Source organism: Oncorhynchus mykiss, chromosome 10, assembly GCF_057628025.1.
Source record: "Oncorhynchus mykiss isolate SJ-2025 chromosome 10, ASM5762802v1, whole genome shotgun sequence".
In the NCBI taxonomy this organism is placed as follows: domain Eukaryota; kingdom Metazoa; phylum Chordata; class Actinopteri; order Salmoniformes; family Salmonidae; genus Oncorhynchus; species Oncorhynchus mykiss.
The window spans coordinates 60,577,622-60,593,775 of NC_143031.1; the positions used below are offsets into that span (position 1 = coordinate 60,577,622).

At 41.2% G+C, this 16,154-nt stretch overlaps 1 protein-coding gene across 6 annotated transcripts; it reads right to left on the bottom strand.

The window, feature by feature from the left end:
- Positions 1–485: 485 nt before the first annotated feature.
- On the bottom strand, positions 486–14,723 carry LOC110534388 (T-cell ecto-ADP-ribosyltransferase 2). Of its 6 annotated transcripts, none has more exons than XM_021619239.3 (5): positions 14,587–14,723; positions 11,898–11,930; positions 11,363–11,450; positions 2,551–3,257; positions 486–2,406 (listed from the first exon to the last, which is right to left on the bottom strand). In XM_021619239.3, exons 3-5 carry the CDS (start codon positions 11,420–11,422, stop codon positions 2,274–2,276), a joined length of 900 nt encoding a protein of 299 aa, XP_021474914.3. In that variant the 5' UTR covers positions 11,423–11,450; positions 11,898–11,930; positions 14,587–14,723; the 3' UTR covers positions 486–2,273. The 6 variants fall into 6 exon arrangements, with proteins under 6 accessions (XP_021474914.3, XP_021474912.3, XP_090043430.1 ...); XM_021619237.3 differs by having other exon boundaries at positions 14,492–14,723; XM_090187304.1 differs by having other exon boundaries at positions 14,560–14,720.
- Positions 14,724–16,154: the final 1,431 nt, after the last annotated feature.

Genomic DNA, 16,154 nt, shown 5'->3' on the forward strand with positions numbered 1-16,154 from the left:
TACAATTCCAAATTGGTTGAAAGTTCAAAACGTATTTTCCCAGTCGTAGCTCGTTTTTCCCGAGTTCCCAGTTGTCTTGAATTACCTAAAGTCAGATTTTGTAGTTCCGAGTTAACAGTTGTTTTGAGAGCGGGACAAATGATGCTTCATTGACTGTTTATAATTTTAATATTGGAAAAGAGACCCTTATCTTAGACTTGGTACAACACAGCACCTACACTGAATAGGAGACTAACAATTTCTTTGCAATGCTTGCAGTTAGCCACTGATTCCTTCCAAACCACAGTGTTGAATTTGCGATTTCCAACTTGTTGTGAAATGTTTGTGTCCAATGGCCGATGAGCACCGATATGTTATGTCTATCATTTCATTATTTCTCGTCATATGACAATGATTTAAAAAGGATTTGCCGATAGATTGTCGACTTGATTTATGAGGATGACTGCTATAATTAGAAAAAAAGGGGTGAAAAGTTGAAACCATAATTCAAATCACATCTAATTTTATTAGTCACATACGCCAAATACAACAGGTTGTAGCCCCTAACCAACAATGCATTTAAAAAAAAATATATATATATATATATATATATTTATATATACGAGTAAGAATAAGAAATAAGGTAACAACTAAAGAAACTTCTTAGAACAGTGTAAGTTATCTCAGTTATACCAGGACCTGTGTGTATTGATATTTGCACCACAGTTGTAAGGCAGGCTTGACCTCAACTCTTCTTTGCAGAAACCCCCATGTGCTTCAATGAGGCAACACTCAAATGAATTGTTCTTCAATTCTGGTCCAGGTCACACAGTGTGTGCAGGTTTTAGTTCCAGTCCAGTACTAAAACATCTGATTCAACTAATCAAGGGCTTTATGGTCGGTTGATTAGTTGTATCCAGTGAGCTGGTGCTGGGCTGGAACAAAAGCCTGCGCAACATGCAGGTTCCAGGATAAGGATGAAATATTAGCCAAAACATGTGTGGCTCCAGCTGTGATTGAGTCAGTGCAAACACCTTGTAACTAAGACCTAAAGGCTAGTGCTACTGTGATTTTGAGCATGGCTTGAGCTTGGAGAAAGGGCTCTCTGTCCACATCCCTCATAGGTATGACAGTCATTTCCCCTCACACATATTACACAACCTAAATATTACGAGGTCTTACATACTGTTTGTCTGGACTGTCAGGTTATGAGCCTTACATCAATTAATTCAATGTACATGCTTATCACCCCAATGTATGTAAAGTCATTTCCAGCTGGAGAAGCTTACTACTTTTAATTATCTAATACATTTACTAAATCTATCACTCCTTCCCACCCCATCCCAATGCGTAGATGCAAAAGGTGTCCTATCCAACACTCAAAAATGCTCAACTTGTTTTTTATTCGATAACAAAACAAGAGAAAAATTAAATTACATCTATGAAAACTGGACACCACCCACAGTCAATTGTTGTGATACCAAAATATTTGCTAAATGCATAACATATTGTTTAAAACATCTTATCTAATATTGTCTATTCACCATGATATATTTTTTTCTCACAAAAACAATCAAATGCAAAGAAATACATTTTTCAAGAGAATATCATTATGCTAAGAGGGGTTTGAAAGGTTGGCGCTTTGTCACATTTGATGACTATCTATGTGTCTGTGTAAACTGATATTACATACATGCAATTGTGTGTGTCTATTTGTCCTTTTCAATAGATGCAGTCAAGAGGTCATTGGATCTCAACCAAAACAATGGAAATGCCATGGAAACGCATCGCATGGGAGAAAGATGTCGTGGGGGAAAGATCCAGAATCTCCTCAATGGCCACCAGCAAAATTAGCCTACATTTAGGCTATTGTTTATGTGTGTTTCACACCATGTTGAGGTAAAAATCGGAGAATAATGCTGGTATGGATGTCAACCCGAATACATGTTGATGTCATCACCACCAGGAAACTGCATTACAGTTAAACTGCATTACAGTCAATGCTAACTATGCTACCAGTCAATACAAATGGGAGTTAGCCTTTAGCAGTCACTTCTACTAAACATGAAAAGGGACTACTTCTAAATGTTATGCCGTAAAAACAGACAGATATATCCACCAAATCAAACTTTAATAAGCACATTATGGGCATGTTACAATACATCAAAAATTACAATTTGACAAATATCTATTTTGTTAGAACAGATTGGTTGAATGTGCGTCCTTCTATCCCCCACGGTCTGCACTCCATTGACTTCTTTACCGCATCTATTAGCACTCAACACTTTAGTTTATCAGAGATCATCAGTCCTGGTGATCAGGGAGATAGAGAGAGATACAACCACAAGAACAGACAGGCTACTGCCAAGCCATTGAGTAGAGGAGCCTTTGGGGGTGATTGATGGAGGACTCGTAGTTGTAGGAGATCTGGTGAGACAAACAGACAAAGACAGACTTTCATTCTTCAAAGAATAAGGTAGACATTTTAAAAACACTTGACTCTTGTGTCGTCTACACCTGTTTGGTAGTCTAATGTTGACATATCTTTTCGCTTACATAACCTGGCCTCACCTGGGGAAGAGGTAACAGTCGCGGATGCTGTCAATGCTGTGAGTTCTTGAACTTGTCAAAACGATCTCTCTGTACTCGTGATCTTTATTTCTTACATTCTTTACCTCAGCCACCCTAAACACCTCTGCTGGGGATATCAGCTGATCAATGCTGTCTGAGAAGCAAGTGTAATCATCCACGTTGACTACAGTGCAGGAAGTGATGTTGAAAAGGATCCCATTGTCTGAAGCAGATTCCTCCGCATCGGAAAGCTTGGCCTTGGTTGAGGTAAACCTCCCAAATCGCACTTCTGACCCTACTTGTGCCTCATAATCTTTGCTTGAGCCACGAAACACAGTTTGGCAGTTCTCAGTCTTCAAAAGCCTCATGGCATCCATTAGAAGGAAGTGGAGGGATTTGAACTGGAAGTTGCCGTTATAGACAGTGACATTCCCACCCTGAGTCTCCACTGCTTGGTTGAACATATTTCTGAACACATTTCCCCCATGTCCATAAGCCACCAATGCATCCGTGTGTTGCTTGACGCCTCCCGGGATTAACTTTGTACACTGCTTTTTCCCCCAGGCTTCACTATACTTTTGACTGTTTTTCAGTTCTTCTTCCAGCAGACCCCCTTCCACAACCTTCTTCAACATCTGCTCCCGACAGTGAGTGTACTGGTCATCCACGGCATTAGGAACCATGTCCATTACCTTTGCCTGAGTCACCTGTAATAGTAAAGAGAATTGTTACCTTTTTTAATACAGGTAGTATCACAGTGTAACAATGTATAGCACTCAACATTTTATGACAATACAATTCTAATTTTCCAAGTTCAAATTCAAGCATTTGCCAAATTAAGTACATCAAGGCCAGTTTCCCAGACCCAGAGTGAGCCTAGTTCTTGACTAAAAATCATGCTCAATGGAGAGTCCAGGAATAGGCTCACTCTGGATGTGGGAAACAGGCCCAGAAGTCTGTCCTTACAGTATGGCTGGTTCAATCAGTGGTGTAAAGTACTTAAGTAGTACTTTAAAGTATTTTTATTTAAGTCGTTTTTTGGGGTATCTGTACTTTACTTTACAATTTAAATGTTTTACAACTTTTACTTCTACTTCACTACATTCCTATAGAAAATATTGTACTTTTAACTCCATACATTTTCCCTGACAACCAAAAGTACATTTTGAATGCTTAGCAGAACAGGAAAATTGTGAAATTCCCACACTTATCAAGAGAACTCGTGGTCATCCCTACTGCCTATGGTCAGGCGGACTCACTAAACACAAATGCATCTTTTGCAAATAGTGTCTGAGTGTTGGAGTGTGCGCCTGGCTATACATACATTTTAAAAACAAGAAAATTGTATTTTGCTTAATATAAGGATTTTTTTTTAATTATTTATACTTTTACTTCTACTTTAGATACTTAAGTATATTTAAAACCAAATACTTTCAGACTTTTACTCTAGTATTTTACTGGGTGACTTTCACTTTTACTTGAGTAACTTTCTATTAAGCTACACTACCGTTCAAAAGTTTGGGGTCACTTAGAAATGTCCTTGTTTTTTAAAGAAAAGCTTCATTTTTGTCCATTAAAATAACATAAAATGTATCAGAAATACAGTGTAGACATTGTTAATGTTGTAAATGACTATTGTAGATGGAAACAGCTGATTTTTAAAAATGGAATATCTACTAGAGGTCGACCGATTAATCGGAATGGCTGATTAATTAGGGCCGTTTTCAAGTTTTCATAACAATCGGAAATCGGTATTTTTGGGCGCCGATTTTTGCCGATTTTTTTATTTAAAAAAAATACCTTTATTTAACTAGGCAAGTCAGTTAATAACACATTCTTATTTTCAATGACGGCCTAGGAACGGTGGGTTAACTGCCTTGTTCAGGGGCAGAATGACAGAGTTTCACCTTGTCAGCTCGGGGGATCCAATCTTGCAACCGTACAGTTAACTAGTCCAACGCTCGCTCATAACCACCTGATTACATTGCACTCCACGAGGAGCCTGCCTGTTATGCGAATGCAGTAGAAGCCAAGGTAAGTTGCTAGCTACCATTAAACGTATCTCATAAAAAACAATCAATCAATTATAATCACTAGTTATAACTACACATGGGATGATTTAACAAAAGTGCATTTGTGAAAAAAGCACAATCTTTGGACGACTGTACCTAACCATAAACACCAATGCCTTTCTTAAAATCAATACACAGAAGTATATATTTTTAAACCTGCATATTTAGCTAAAAGAATTCCAGGTTAGCAGGCAATGTTAACCAGGTGAAATTGTGTCATTTCTCTTGTGTTCATTGCAAGCAGAGTCAGGGTATATGCAACAGTTTGGGCAGCCTGGCTCATTGAGAACTAATTTGCCAGAATTTTACATAATTATGACATAACATTGAAGGTTGTGCAATGTAAAAATAATATTTAGATTTAGGGATGCCACCCGTTAGATAAAATACCGAACGGTTCCGTATTTCACTGAAATAATAAACGTTTTGTTTTCGAAATGGTAGTTTCCAGATTTGACCATATTAATGACCAAAGGCTCGTATTCCTGTGTGTTATTATGTTATAATTAAGTCTGATTTGATAGAGCAGTCTGACTGGGCGATGGTAAACAGAAGCAGGCTCGTAAGCATTCATTCAAACAGCACTTTCGCCAGCAGCTCTTCGCAAGCACAGCGCTGTTTATGACTTCAAGCCTATCAGCCTAATGGCCGGTGTAACCGATGTGAAATGTCTAGCTAGTTAGCTGGGTGTGCGCTAATAGCGTTTCAAACGTCATTCGCTCTGAGATTTGGAGTAGTTATTCCCCTTGCTCTGCAAGGGCCGCGGCTTTTGTGGAGAGATAGGTAACGCTGCTTCGAGTGTGGCTGTTGTCGATGTGTTCCTGGTTCGAGCCCAGGTAGGGGCGAGGAGAGGGACGGAAGCTATACTGTTACACTGGCAATACTATAGTGCCTATAAGAACATCCAGTAGTCAAAGGTATATGAAATTCAAATGGTATAGAGAGAAATAGTCCTATAAATACTATATTAACTACAACCTAAAACCTCTTACCTTGGAATATTGAAGTGTCATGTCAAAAGGAAGCACCAACTTTCATATGTTCTCGTGTTCTGAGCAAGGAACTTAAACGTTAGCTTTTTTACATGGCACATATTGCACTTTTACTTTCTTCTCCGACACTTTGTTTTTGCATTACTTAAACCAAATTGAACATGTTTCATTATTTATTTGAGGCTAAATTGATTTTATTTATGTATTATATTAAGTTAAAATTAGTGTTCATTCAGTATTGTTGTAATTGTCATTATTACAAATACATTTTAAAAATCAGGCGATTAATCAGTATTGGCCTTTTTGGTCCTCCAATAATCGGTATCGGCGTTGAAAAATCATAATCGGTCGACCTCTAATATCTACATAGGGTACAGAGGCCCGTTATCAGCAACCATCATTCTTGTGTTCCAATGGCATGTTGTCAAATCAAATCAAATCAAATGTTATTTGTCACATACACATGGTTAGCAGATGTTAATGCGAGTGTAGCGAAATGCTTGTGCTTCTAGTTCCGACAATGCAGTAATACCTAACAAGTAATCTAGCTAACAATTCCAAAACTACTACCTTACAAGTGTAAGGGGATAAAGAATATGTACATAAAGATATATGAGTGAGTGATGGTACAGAGCGGCATAGGCAAGATACAGTAGATGGTATTGAGTGCAGTATATACATATGAGATGAGTATGTAAACAAAGTGGCATAGTTAAAGTGGCTAGCGATACATGTATTACATAAAGATGCAGTAGATGATATAGAGTACAGTATATACATATACAAATGAGATGAATAATGTAGGGTATGTAAACATTATATTAGGTAGCATTGTTTAAAGTGGCTAGTGATATATTTTACATCATTTCCCATCAATTCCCATTATTAAAGTGGCTGGAGTTGAGTCAGTGTGTTGGCAGCAGCCACTCAATGTTAGTGGTGGCTGTTTAACAGTCTGATGGCCTTGAGATAGAAGCTGTTTTTCAGTCTCTCGGTCCCAGCTTTGATGCACCTGTACTGACCTCGCCTTCTGGATGATAGCGGGGTGAACAGGCAGTGCCTCGGGTGGTTGTTGTCCTTGATGATCTTTATGGCCTTCCTGTGACATCGGGTGGTGTAGGTGTCCTGGAGGGCAGGTAGTTTGCCCCCGGTGATGCGTTGTGCAGACTTCACTACCCTCTGGAGAGCCTTACGGTTGTGGGCGGAGCAGTTGACGTACCAGGCGGTGATACAGCCCGACAGGATGCTCTCGATTGTGCATCTGTAGAAGTTTTTGAGTGCTTTTGGTGACAAGCCAAATTTCTTCAGCCTCCTGAGATTGAAGAGGCGCTGCTGCGCCTTCTTCACGATGCTGTCTGTGTGGGTGGACCAATTCAGTTTGTCTGTGATGTGTACGCCGAGGAACTTAAAACTTACTACCCTCTCCACTACTGTTCCATCGATGTGGATAGGGGGGTGTTCCCTCTGCTGTTTCCTGAAGTCCACAATCATCTCCTTAGTTTTGTTGACGTTGAGTGTGAGGTTATTTTCCTGACACCACACTCCGAGGGCCCTCACCTCCTCCCTGTAGGCCGTCTCGTCGTTGTTGGTAATCAAGCCTACCACTGTTGTGTCGTCCGCAAACTTGATGATTGAGTTGGAGGCGTGCGTGGCCACGCAGTCATGGGTGGACAGGGAGTACAGGAGAGGGCTCAGAATGCACCCTTGTGGGGCCCCAGTGTTGAGGATCAGCGGGGTGGAAATGTTGTTGCCTACCCTCACCACCTGGAGGCGGCCCGTCAGGAAGTCCAGTACCCAGTTGCACAGGGCGGGGTCGAGACCCAGGGTCTCGAGCTTGATGACGAGCTTGGAGGGTACTATGGTGTTAAATGCCGAGCTGTAGTCGATGAACAGCATTCTCACATAGGTATTCCTCTTGTCCAGATGGGTTAGGGCAGTGTGCAGTGTGGCTGAGATTGCATCGTCTGTGCACCTATTTGGGCGGTAAGCAAATTGGAGTGGGTCTAGGATGTCAGGTAGGGTGGAGGTGATATGGTCCTTGACTAGTCTCTCAAAGCACTTCATGATGACGGAAGTGAGTGCTACGGGGCGGTAGTCGTTTAGCTCAGTTACCTTAGCTTTCTTGGGAACAGGAACAATGGTGGCCCTCTTGAAGCATGTGGGAACAACAGACTGGGATAGGGATTGATTGAATATGTCCGTAAACACACCAGCCAGCTGGTCTGAGCATGCTCTGAGGGCGCGGCTGGGGATGCCGTCTGGGCCTGCAGCCTTGCGAGGGTTGACACGTTTAAATGTTTTCCTCACGTCGGCTGCAGTGAAGGAGAGTCCGCATGTTTTAGTTGCGGGCCGTGTCAGTGGCACTGTATTGTCCTCAAAGCGGGCAAAAAAGTTATTTAGTCTGCCTGGGAGCAAGACATCCTGGTCCGTGACTGGGCTGGTTTTCATTTTGTAATCCGTGATTGACTGTGGACCCTGCCACATACCTCTTGTGTCTGAGCCGTTGAATTGAGATTCTACTTTGTCTATATATTGACGCTTAGCTTGTTTGATTGCCTTGCTGAGGGAATAGTTACACTGTTTGTATTCGGTCATGTTTCCGGTGACCTTGCCCTGATTAAAAGCAGTGGTTCGGGCTTTCAGTTTCACGCGAATGCTGCCATCAATCCACGGTTTCTGGTTTGGGAATGTTTTAATCGTTGCTATGGGAACGACATCTTCAACGCACGTTCTAATGAACTCGCTCACCGAATCTGCGTATTCGTCAATGTTGTTGTCTGACACAATACGAAACATATCCCAGTCCACGTGATGGAAGCAGTCTTGGGGTGTGGAATCAGATTGGTCGGACCAGCGTTGAACAGACCTCAGCGCGGGAGCTTCTTGTTTTAGTTTCTGTCTGTAGGCAGGGATCAACAAAATGGAGTTGTGGTCAGCTTTCCCGAAAGGAGGGCGGGGCAGGGCCTTATATGCGTCGCGGAAGTTAGAATAGCAGTGATCCAAGGTTTTTCCAGCCCTGGTTGCGCAATCGATATGCTGATAAAATTTAGGGAGTCTTGTTTTCAGATTAGCCTCGTTAAAATCCCCAGCCACAATGAATGCAGCCTCCGGATAAATGGATTCCAGTTTGCAAAGAGTTAAATAAAGTTCGTTCAGAGCCATCGATGTGTCTGCTTGGGGGGGAATATATACGGCTGTGATTGTAATCGAAGAGAATTCCCTTGGTAGATAATGCGGTCGACATTTGATTGTGAGGAATTCTAAATCAGGTGAACAGAAGGACTTGAGTACCTGTATGTTGTTATGATCACACCACGTCACGTTAACAATGAAGCATACGCCCCCGCCCCTCTTCTTACCAGAAAGATGTTTGTTTCTGTCTGCGCGATGCGTAGAGAAACCAGTTGGCTGCACCGACTCCGATAGCGTCACTCCAGTGAGCCATGTTTCCGTGAAGCAAAGAACGTTACAGTCTCTGATGTCCCTCTGGAATGCTACACTTGCTCAGATTTCATCAACCTTGTTGTCAAGAGACTGGACATTGGCGAGAAGAATGCTAGGGAGTGGTGCACGATGTGCCCGTCTCCGGAGTCTGACCAGTAGACCGCTCCGTTTCCCCCTTTTACGAAGTAGTTTTTTTGGGTCGCCGGCTGGGATCCATTCCGTTGTCCTGGGTGAAAGGCAGAACACAGGATCCGCTTCGCGAAAGTCATATTCTTGGTCGTACTGATGGTGAGTTGACGCTGCTCTTATGTTCAGTAGTTCTTCTCGACTGTATGTAATGAAACCTAAGATGACCTGGGGTACTAATGTAAGAAATAACACGTAACAAAACAAAAAACTGCATAGTTTCCTAGGAACGCGAAGCGAGGTGGCCATCTCTGTCGGCGCCGGAAGTACAAAAAAAAGTAAGTATTGTGTTAGCTAATCCAAGTTTATCATTTTAAAAGGCTAATTGATCTTAAGAAAACCATTTTGCAATTATGTTAGCACAGCTGGAAACTGGTGTATGCTGATTAAAGAAGCAATAATACTGGCCTTATTTAGACTAGTTGAGCATCTGGAGCATCAGCATTTGTGGTTCGATTACAGGCTCAAAATGGCCAGAAACAAATAACTTTCTTCTGAAACTCGTCAGTCTATTCTTGTTCTGAGAAATGAAGGCTATTCCATGTGAGAAATTGCCAAGAAACTGAAGATCTCGTACAACGCTGTGTACTACTCCCTTCACAGAACAGTGCAAACTGGCCCTAACCAGAATAGAAAGAGGAGCGGGAGACCCTGGTGCACAACTGAGCAAGAGGACAAGTACATTAGTGTCTAGTTTGAAAAACAGACGCATCACAAGTCCTAAACTGGCAGCTTCATTAAATAGTACCCGCAAAACACCAGTCTCAACGTCAACAGTGAAGAGGCGATGTCACACCCTGACCATAGTTTGCTCTGTATGTTTCTATGTTTTGTTTGGTCAGGGTGTGATCTGAGTGGGCATTCTATGTTGGATGTCTAGTTCTGTGTTTCTGTGTTTGGCCTGATATGGTTCTCAATCAGAGGCAGGTGTTAGTCGTTGTCTCTGATTGGGAACCATATTTAGGTAGCCTGTTTTGTCATTGTGGGTTGTGGGTGATTGTCTATGTTAGTTGCTTGTGTCAGCACAGTGCTTATTATAGCTTCACGGTCGTTATTCGTTTAATGTTTTGTACAGTTTACTTCGTGTTTTTCATCATCTATTAAAATGATGCATCTTTGGTCCGCTTCTTACGACGATCGTGACAGGCGACACTGGGATGCTGGCCTTTTAGGCAGAGTTGCAAAGAAAAAGCCATATCTCAGACTGGCCAATAAAAAGAAAAGATGGGCAAAAGAACACAGACACTGGACAGAGGAAGATTTGGAAAAAAAGTGTTATGGACAGAATCTAAGTTTGAGGTGTTCGGATCACAAAGAAGAACATTCGTGAGATGGAGAAAAAAATGAAAAGATGCGAAAAGATTATTAAAAGACGCCATCTGTCAAGCATGGTGGAGGCAATGTGATGGTCTGGGGGTTCTTTGGTGGTGGTAAAGTGGGAGATTTGTACAGGGTAAAAGGGATTTTGAAGAAGGAAGGCTACCACTCCATTTTGCAACACCATGCCATACCCTGTGGACGGCACTTCATTGGAGCCAATTTCCTCCTACAACAGGACAATGACCCAAAGCACAGCTCCAAACTATGCAATACCTATTTAGGGAAGAAGCAGTCAGCTGGTATTCTGTCTATAATGAAGTGGCCAGCACAGTCACTGGATCTCAACCCTATGGAGCTGTTGTGGGAGCAGCTTAACCGTATGGTAAGAAGTTCCCATCAAGCCAATCCAACTTGTGGGAGGTGCTTCAGGAAGCATGAGGTGAAATCTCTTCAGATGATCTCAACAAATTGACAAGTAGAATGCTGAAGGTCTGCAAGGCTAGAATTGCTGCAAATGGAGGATTCTTTGACGAAAGCAAAGTTTGAAGGACACAATTATTATTTCAATTAAAAATAATTATTTATAACCTTGTCAACGTCTTGACTATATTTCCTATTCATTTTGCAACTAATTTCATGTATGTTTTCATGGAAAACAAGGACATTTCTAAGTGACCCCAAATTTTGAACGGTAGGGTATCTATACTTTTACTCAAGTTTGACAATTGGATACTTTTTCCACAACTGGGTTCAATCAATTCAATCTTACAACAACAAAAAATGTGTCAAAACTCTTACCCTGTGAGAGAGCGCAGCAACGAGGATCAATATGAATGTCTTCTCTCTCTGGCCCTGCATTTTCCCAGCAATGGCTGCCTTGTGTGTTCTGGTGACCAATGAATGAGGGATTGAGAGGAGATGGGACAGATCAGAGATAAGAAACAAAAATGCAATTGAGAGTAAATTACATTGTGAGGTTATAAATAGCAAACAAGAATCTTAAACTTACACAGACACAATTTTACTGTATGTTTTACAACATTTAGGGGTCTTTCATCACAAAATGTCCAGGCAATGTTTAACTACACAACTACTGCCCCTTCTCACAGGTATTATTCTGAAAGTTGACGCATCTACTACATAGATATTTTCAGTGTGGTATGTTCCTAGACTCAAGTGTAAGTAGCCTACAGCTGTTTTAATTGAGTAAGTTCTACTATTAATGACTCAAACTATAGGCCTACAATTCACTGTTATAAAAGGCCCTAAAACCTAACAAGCATAACATGGGACAATCAAAATAATACATGAAAGATACGATTTGGACACATACCTTCAGAGTCGTGTGGTGCTCTCCTTGGGTAGACTAAATAACAGAATGAGAGAATATCAGTGTGCCTCTCTTCGGGGGCGTTTGCACATATTTTCCACTCACTCCCTGATGACCAAAAATGGAAGGAAACCGAGGTCCTTATCTTTACAGAGCAACTCCTTTTCCTTCCTCCTGACTGGAGGAGGAAATAACAAACAAAAAAAAGTAGAATTCCCCCCCCTTATACCATAGTTTGGGTTGGCAATGGGCCTAGTGCAGTTTTACCAAGCCGTGCAATGGTTGTCAGTAGTGATTTGGGGTTTTGCCTGATACAAAAAAATCTAAATTAAATGAACAAACATACAGAGTCAGACTATCTATGACACAGTCGGCCAGTAATACCTTAACTGGGGAGGACAGGCTCATAGTAATGGCTGGAACGGAATTAATGGAATGCTATCGAACACATCAAATACATGGTTTTAATGCGTTTGATACCATTCCATTCACTGCATTCCAGCCATTATTATGAGCCGTCCTCCCCTCAGCAGCTTCCTGTGATGCTATGGCATTTCTGTCTGCAACGTTCCAGATTTGCATACTGATCGTGGCCCGGTATGTAGCCCTTTTATACTCCTGGGTTTCTTGGTCCAGGGACTACACACAATAACCATTAATGGCAAAGTGGAATTGTGTGTTTTTTGTGTTTTTGAATTATAAATTAATATAAAATCAAAATAAATATTCAACCCTTTTGTTATGGCATGCCTAAATAAGTTCAGAGGTAATAATGTCCGTAACAAGTTATAAAATAAGTTGCATGGACTTTCGTTGTGTGCAATAATAGTGTTTAACATGATTTTGTAATGAGTACCTCATCTCTGTATCCCACACATTCAATTATCCCTCAGTCGAGCAGAACATTTCAAACACAGATTCAACCACAAAGCAGGGATGCAAACTGGTGAGGTCCCAAAAAAGTGACACTTTTTTTTTGTTGCATTGAAACATGCAACAAAAAAAATCCCTGCTAGGGGGAAATGTGTTTTTTAACTAATTAAACAACAAAGAATATAATCTACATGATCAGGCTCTGTGTGTAAAAAAAAAGTGGTTAATGTGAACCTAACTCACAGCTACAAAATGTAAAGAAAGCAATCCAATGTAATTTGTTGCCTAGACTTTACTGCAAATGACACTCAAGTCTTGATAAAAAAAACAACACATTAATATTGCAGTTAGCCATTATAATAGAATGTTTGTGACCACACATATATATTCCACTTGGGAAAATACATCTTAAAGTAGAAATAGAATGAAACAAACAAGCATTCTCTTTTTGCTATATTATAGTGGCTACTATAGACATCGATCAAGTGCACAAGGCTACATGTGTAGGCTACAAAAATAAGGCTACAAAAATAAAGGCTACAAAGCTACAAAAATAAAGTTCACTGAGTAAAACAAAGTATAATCCCCCCTTACTCGCACGTTACTGTCAAATTCAACACAACAAAAACAATATATTTGAGCTACAATGCACACTATTACATTGTACACTTTCTGCCTGTGGACATCTGTTCTACAATGTGCCCGCAAAAGTGAGAAAGAGCGAAAGGGTGTGGTGTTCCTTCCACATCTATAGTGGCATCCAGTTTAAGCCAGGTCCATCTCCAGCTACACTTGATCCCTGAATCCACTTGTTTAACAAGCAACGCCCCCATTTTCATCTAATTCTCTCATTCTGAAAATTAACCACATAATGTAGAGGGAAAACATTAGTTAACAGATAGTGGTTAGTTAACTAGTTAACATTTCACACAGATTGCCAGGGTCCAGTAAGCAACTAACGCGTTATAACTTGAGGAACGGTGTTGTGTCGTAAATCGAGTGAAGAGCAGAAATCTCAACTAGCAAGCAAGTTGCAGCAAGCAAATCGCTGCAATGAAGAAGGCGAAGGGGGAAGAATTTTTCATTGCTGCAACATGCTTGCTGCAACTTGCTTGCGGGTTGAGATTTCTGCTCTTCACTCCGTTGTCAATTTAGCCTACATTTCACTGATCTTAGTGGCAGTTTTCTGTTTGACAATTTGTTTCAAGTGTTTATGTCTGGCTTGTTTGGCACCCTGGACGAACCCCCCCTTCAGCGCCCGAATCGGGGGCGCCCCCTTGATGTCGCCCTGGGTGGCTGCCCATGTCGCCCGTACCTCCATGTTTAATATAACACATACATGAATTATTCATTTCGGTTGCCTATCCTGATTTGAAGTTTGTTCTAATGAAAGTGTTTGACTCTGATATGTGACACAGAAAGTATTTGACTCTAGCCACAAAATTAAGGAAATTAGAAGGGTGGGGAGAATTTTCGGCATAACGGCAAGGAGTCGTATGCAAGTTAATACTATAGCGAATTGGTTAGGTTACCAATGTTAGCTCATCTGATGTTAACTGTCTGACTTTATTAGCAAGCTAATTTTCACACCATAAACTCAATTATTTATCAGATAAGTTGGCTAATGTTGCACAACATTTTTCTGGCTAGGTAACGGAGATTTCGATCCAGCTAGCAAGATACTTAACAGTGCTAATACTTGTTCACCACACTTTCTCCCTCACCTCAAACGTTCCAAAAGCCAGTAGTTTTTCGGTTACAGCTCATGAAGTACGCTTCATCACCTTCTCACCCCGGTCTCCGTGGTCAGGCTTCTCACCTAAAATGACCTCTTCGTTATCGTTCAGGGGACGCGCTGCTGTAACTGACAAGCTGACTTTCCAGAGGCGCGCTGATGCTGTAACTAGTAAATTGGTTGTCTCCTCTTTCTTCAGCAGCGCTGCGCTGCATTCTGCTGTTATGTAACGATTGGCTGAGCCTTTGACTGTAGTGAACACAAAGTGTTATGTTTGGGTTTGGGGAACATCCAATACAACACATTACTAAGTACCACTCTCCATATTTTAATGTTATGGGTATGATTGTAATCATTAAGGACTGGGGAGTTTTTCAGGATAAAAAAGAAACGGAATGGAGCTAAGCAAAGGCAAAATCCTAGGAAAAGGGGAAAACACGGTTCAGTCTGCTTTCCACCAGACACTGGGAGATGAATTCACCTTTCAGCAGGACAATAACCTAAAACACAAGGCCAAATCCCCACTTGAGTTGCGTACCAAGAAGACAGTGAATTTTTCTGAGTGGCCAGGTTACAGTTTTGACTTAAATCTACTTGAAAATCTATGGCAATACCTTCAAATGGTTGTCTAGCAATGATCAACAACCAATTTGACAGAGCTTGAAGAATTTTGAAAAGAATAATGGACAAATGTTACACAACCCAGGTGTGGAAAGCTCTTAGACTTACCCAGAAAGACTCACAGCTGTAATCGCTGCCAAAGGTGGTTCTACAAAGTATTGACTCAGGGGTGTGAATACTTATGTAAATGAAACATATTTGTATTTCATTTTCAATAAATGTGCAATAAAATTCTAAAAACATATTTTCACTTTGTCATTATGGGGTATTGTGTGTAGATGGGTGAGAGAAAACAAATATTTAATACATTTTGAATTCAGGATGTAAAACAAAAAAATTTGGAATAAGTCAAGAGGTATGAATACTTTCTGAAGGTATTGTATCCTAGCCAGAATCCGACTGGACGTCATTTCTTGGAAAAATCCAGGAGAGCTTCATAAAAAATACCTAATGCCAACAGTTTTATCTGAGAGCACAAATCAGTATGCCTACCTACCAAAGTCCAGCACTACTACCGCCCTTGTTAAAGCCACACACTCCTGGCTGACAGCTACAGACTCAAAAAAAAAAAAACGATGGTGAGGGTCTTACTTGCTGATATGTCCAAAGTCTTTGACTGAGTAGATCACACAAAGCTCCTGCAACATCTGTCTGACACTGAACAGTGTCCAAGGTTACTAGCCTGGCTCTACAGCTACACCACAGGAAGAATGCAGAGGGTGATGGCAAATGGCACTTTTAGAACTTGGTCAGCGGTCACCTTTTGTGTGCCACAAGGGGGCGTGGTTGCACCATATCTGTTTCTCCTTTACATGTCCACCTGAAAAGTTGTCTTCAGTGACACTCTGGACACTGGATGATGTAGGGCTGTCCCGAGCCATACCATTAACCAGCATCAAAGAGGACATTTCCATGGGCTTGGCGGCAAAGCAGCTGGAAGAGTGGGACACATCCAACAACATGCTCCTGAATGGGAAAAAGTCAGTGGAAATTCGGATATGTTATTTCTAGAGACCATCCACAACCCGCAC

Bases quoted from the DNA above. Each gene is read 5' to 3' on its own strand.
- LOC110534388 (XM_021619239.3), bottom strand. From the start codon at position 11,422: ATGCAGGGCCAGAGAGAGAAGACATTCATATTGATCCTCGTTGCTGCG. The intron at 3,258-11,362 runs GTAAGAGTTTTG...TTACTATTACAG, and splicing joins TTGCTGCGCTCTCTCACAGG to GTGACTCAGGCAAAGGTAAT. The intron at 2,407-2,550 runs GTGAGGCCAGGT...TTGTCTCACCAG, and splicing joins GACTGTTACCTCTTCCCCAG to ATCTCCTACAACTACGAGTC.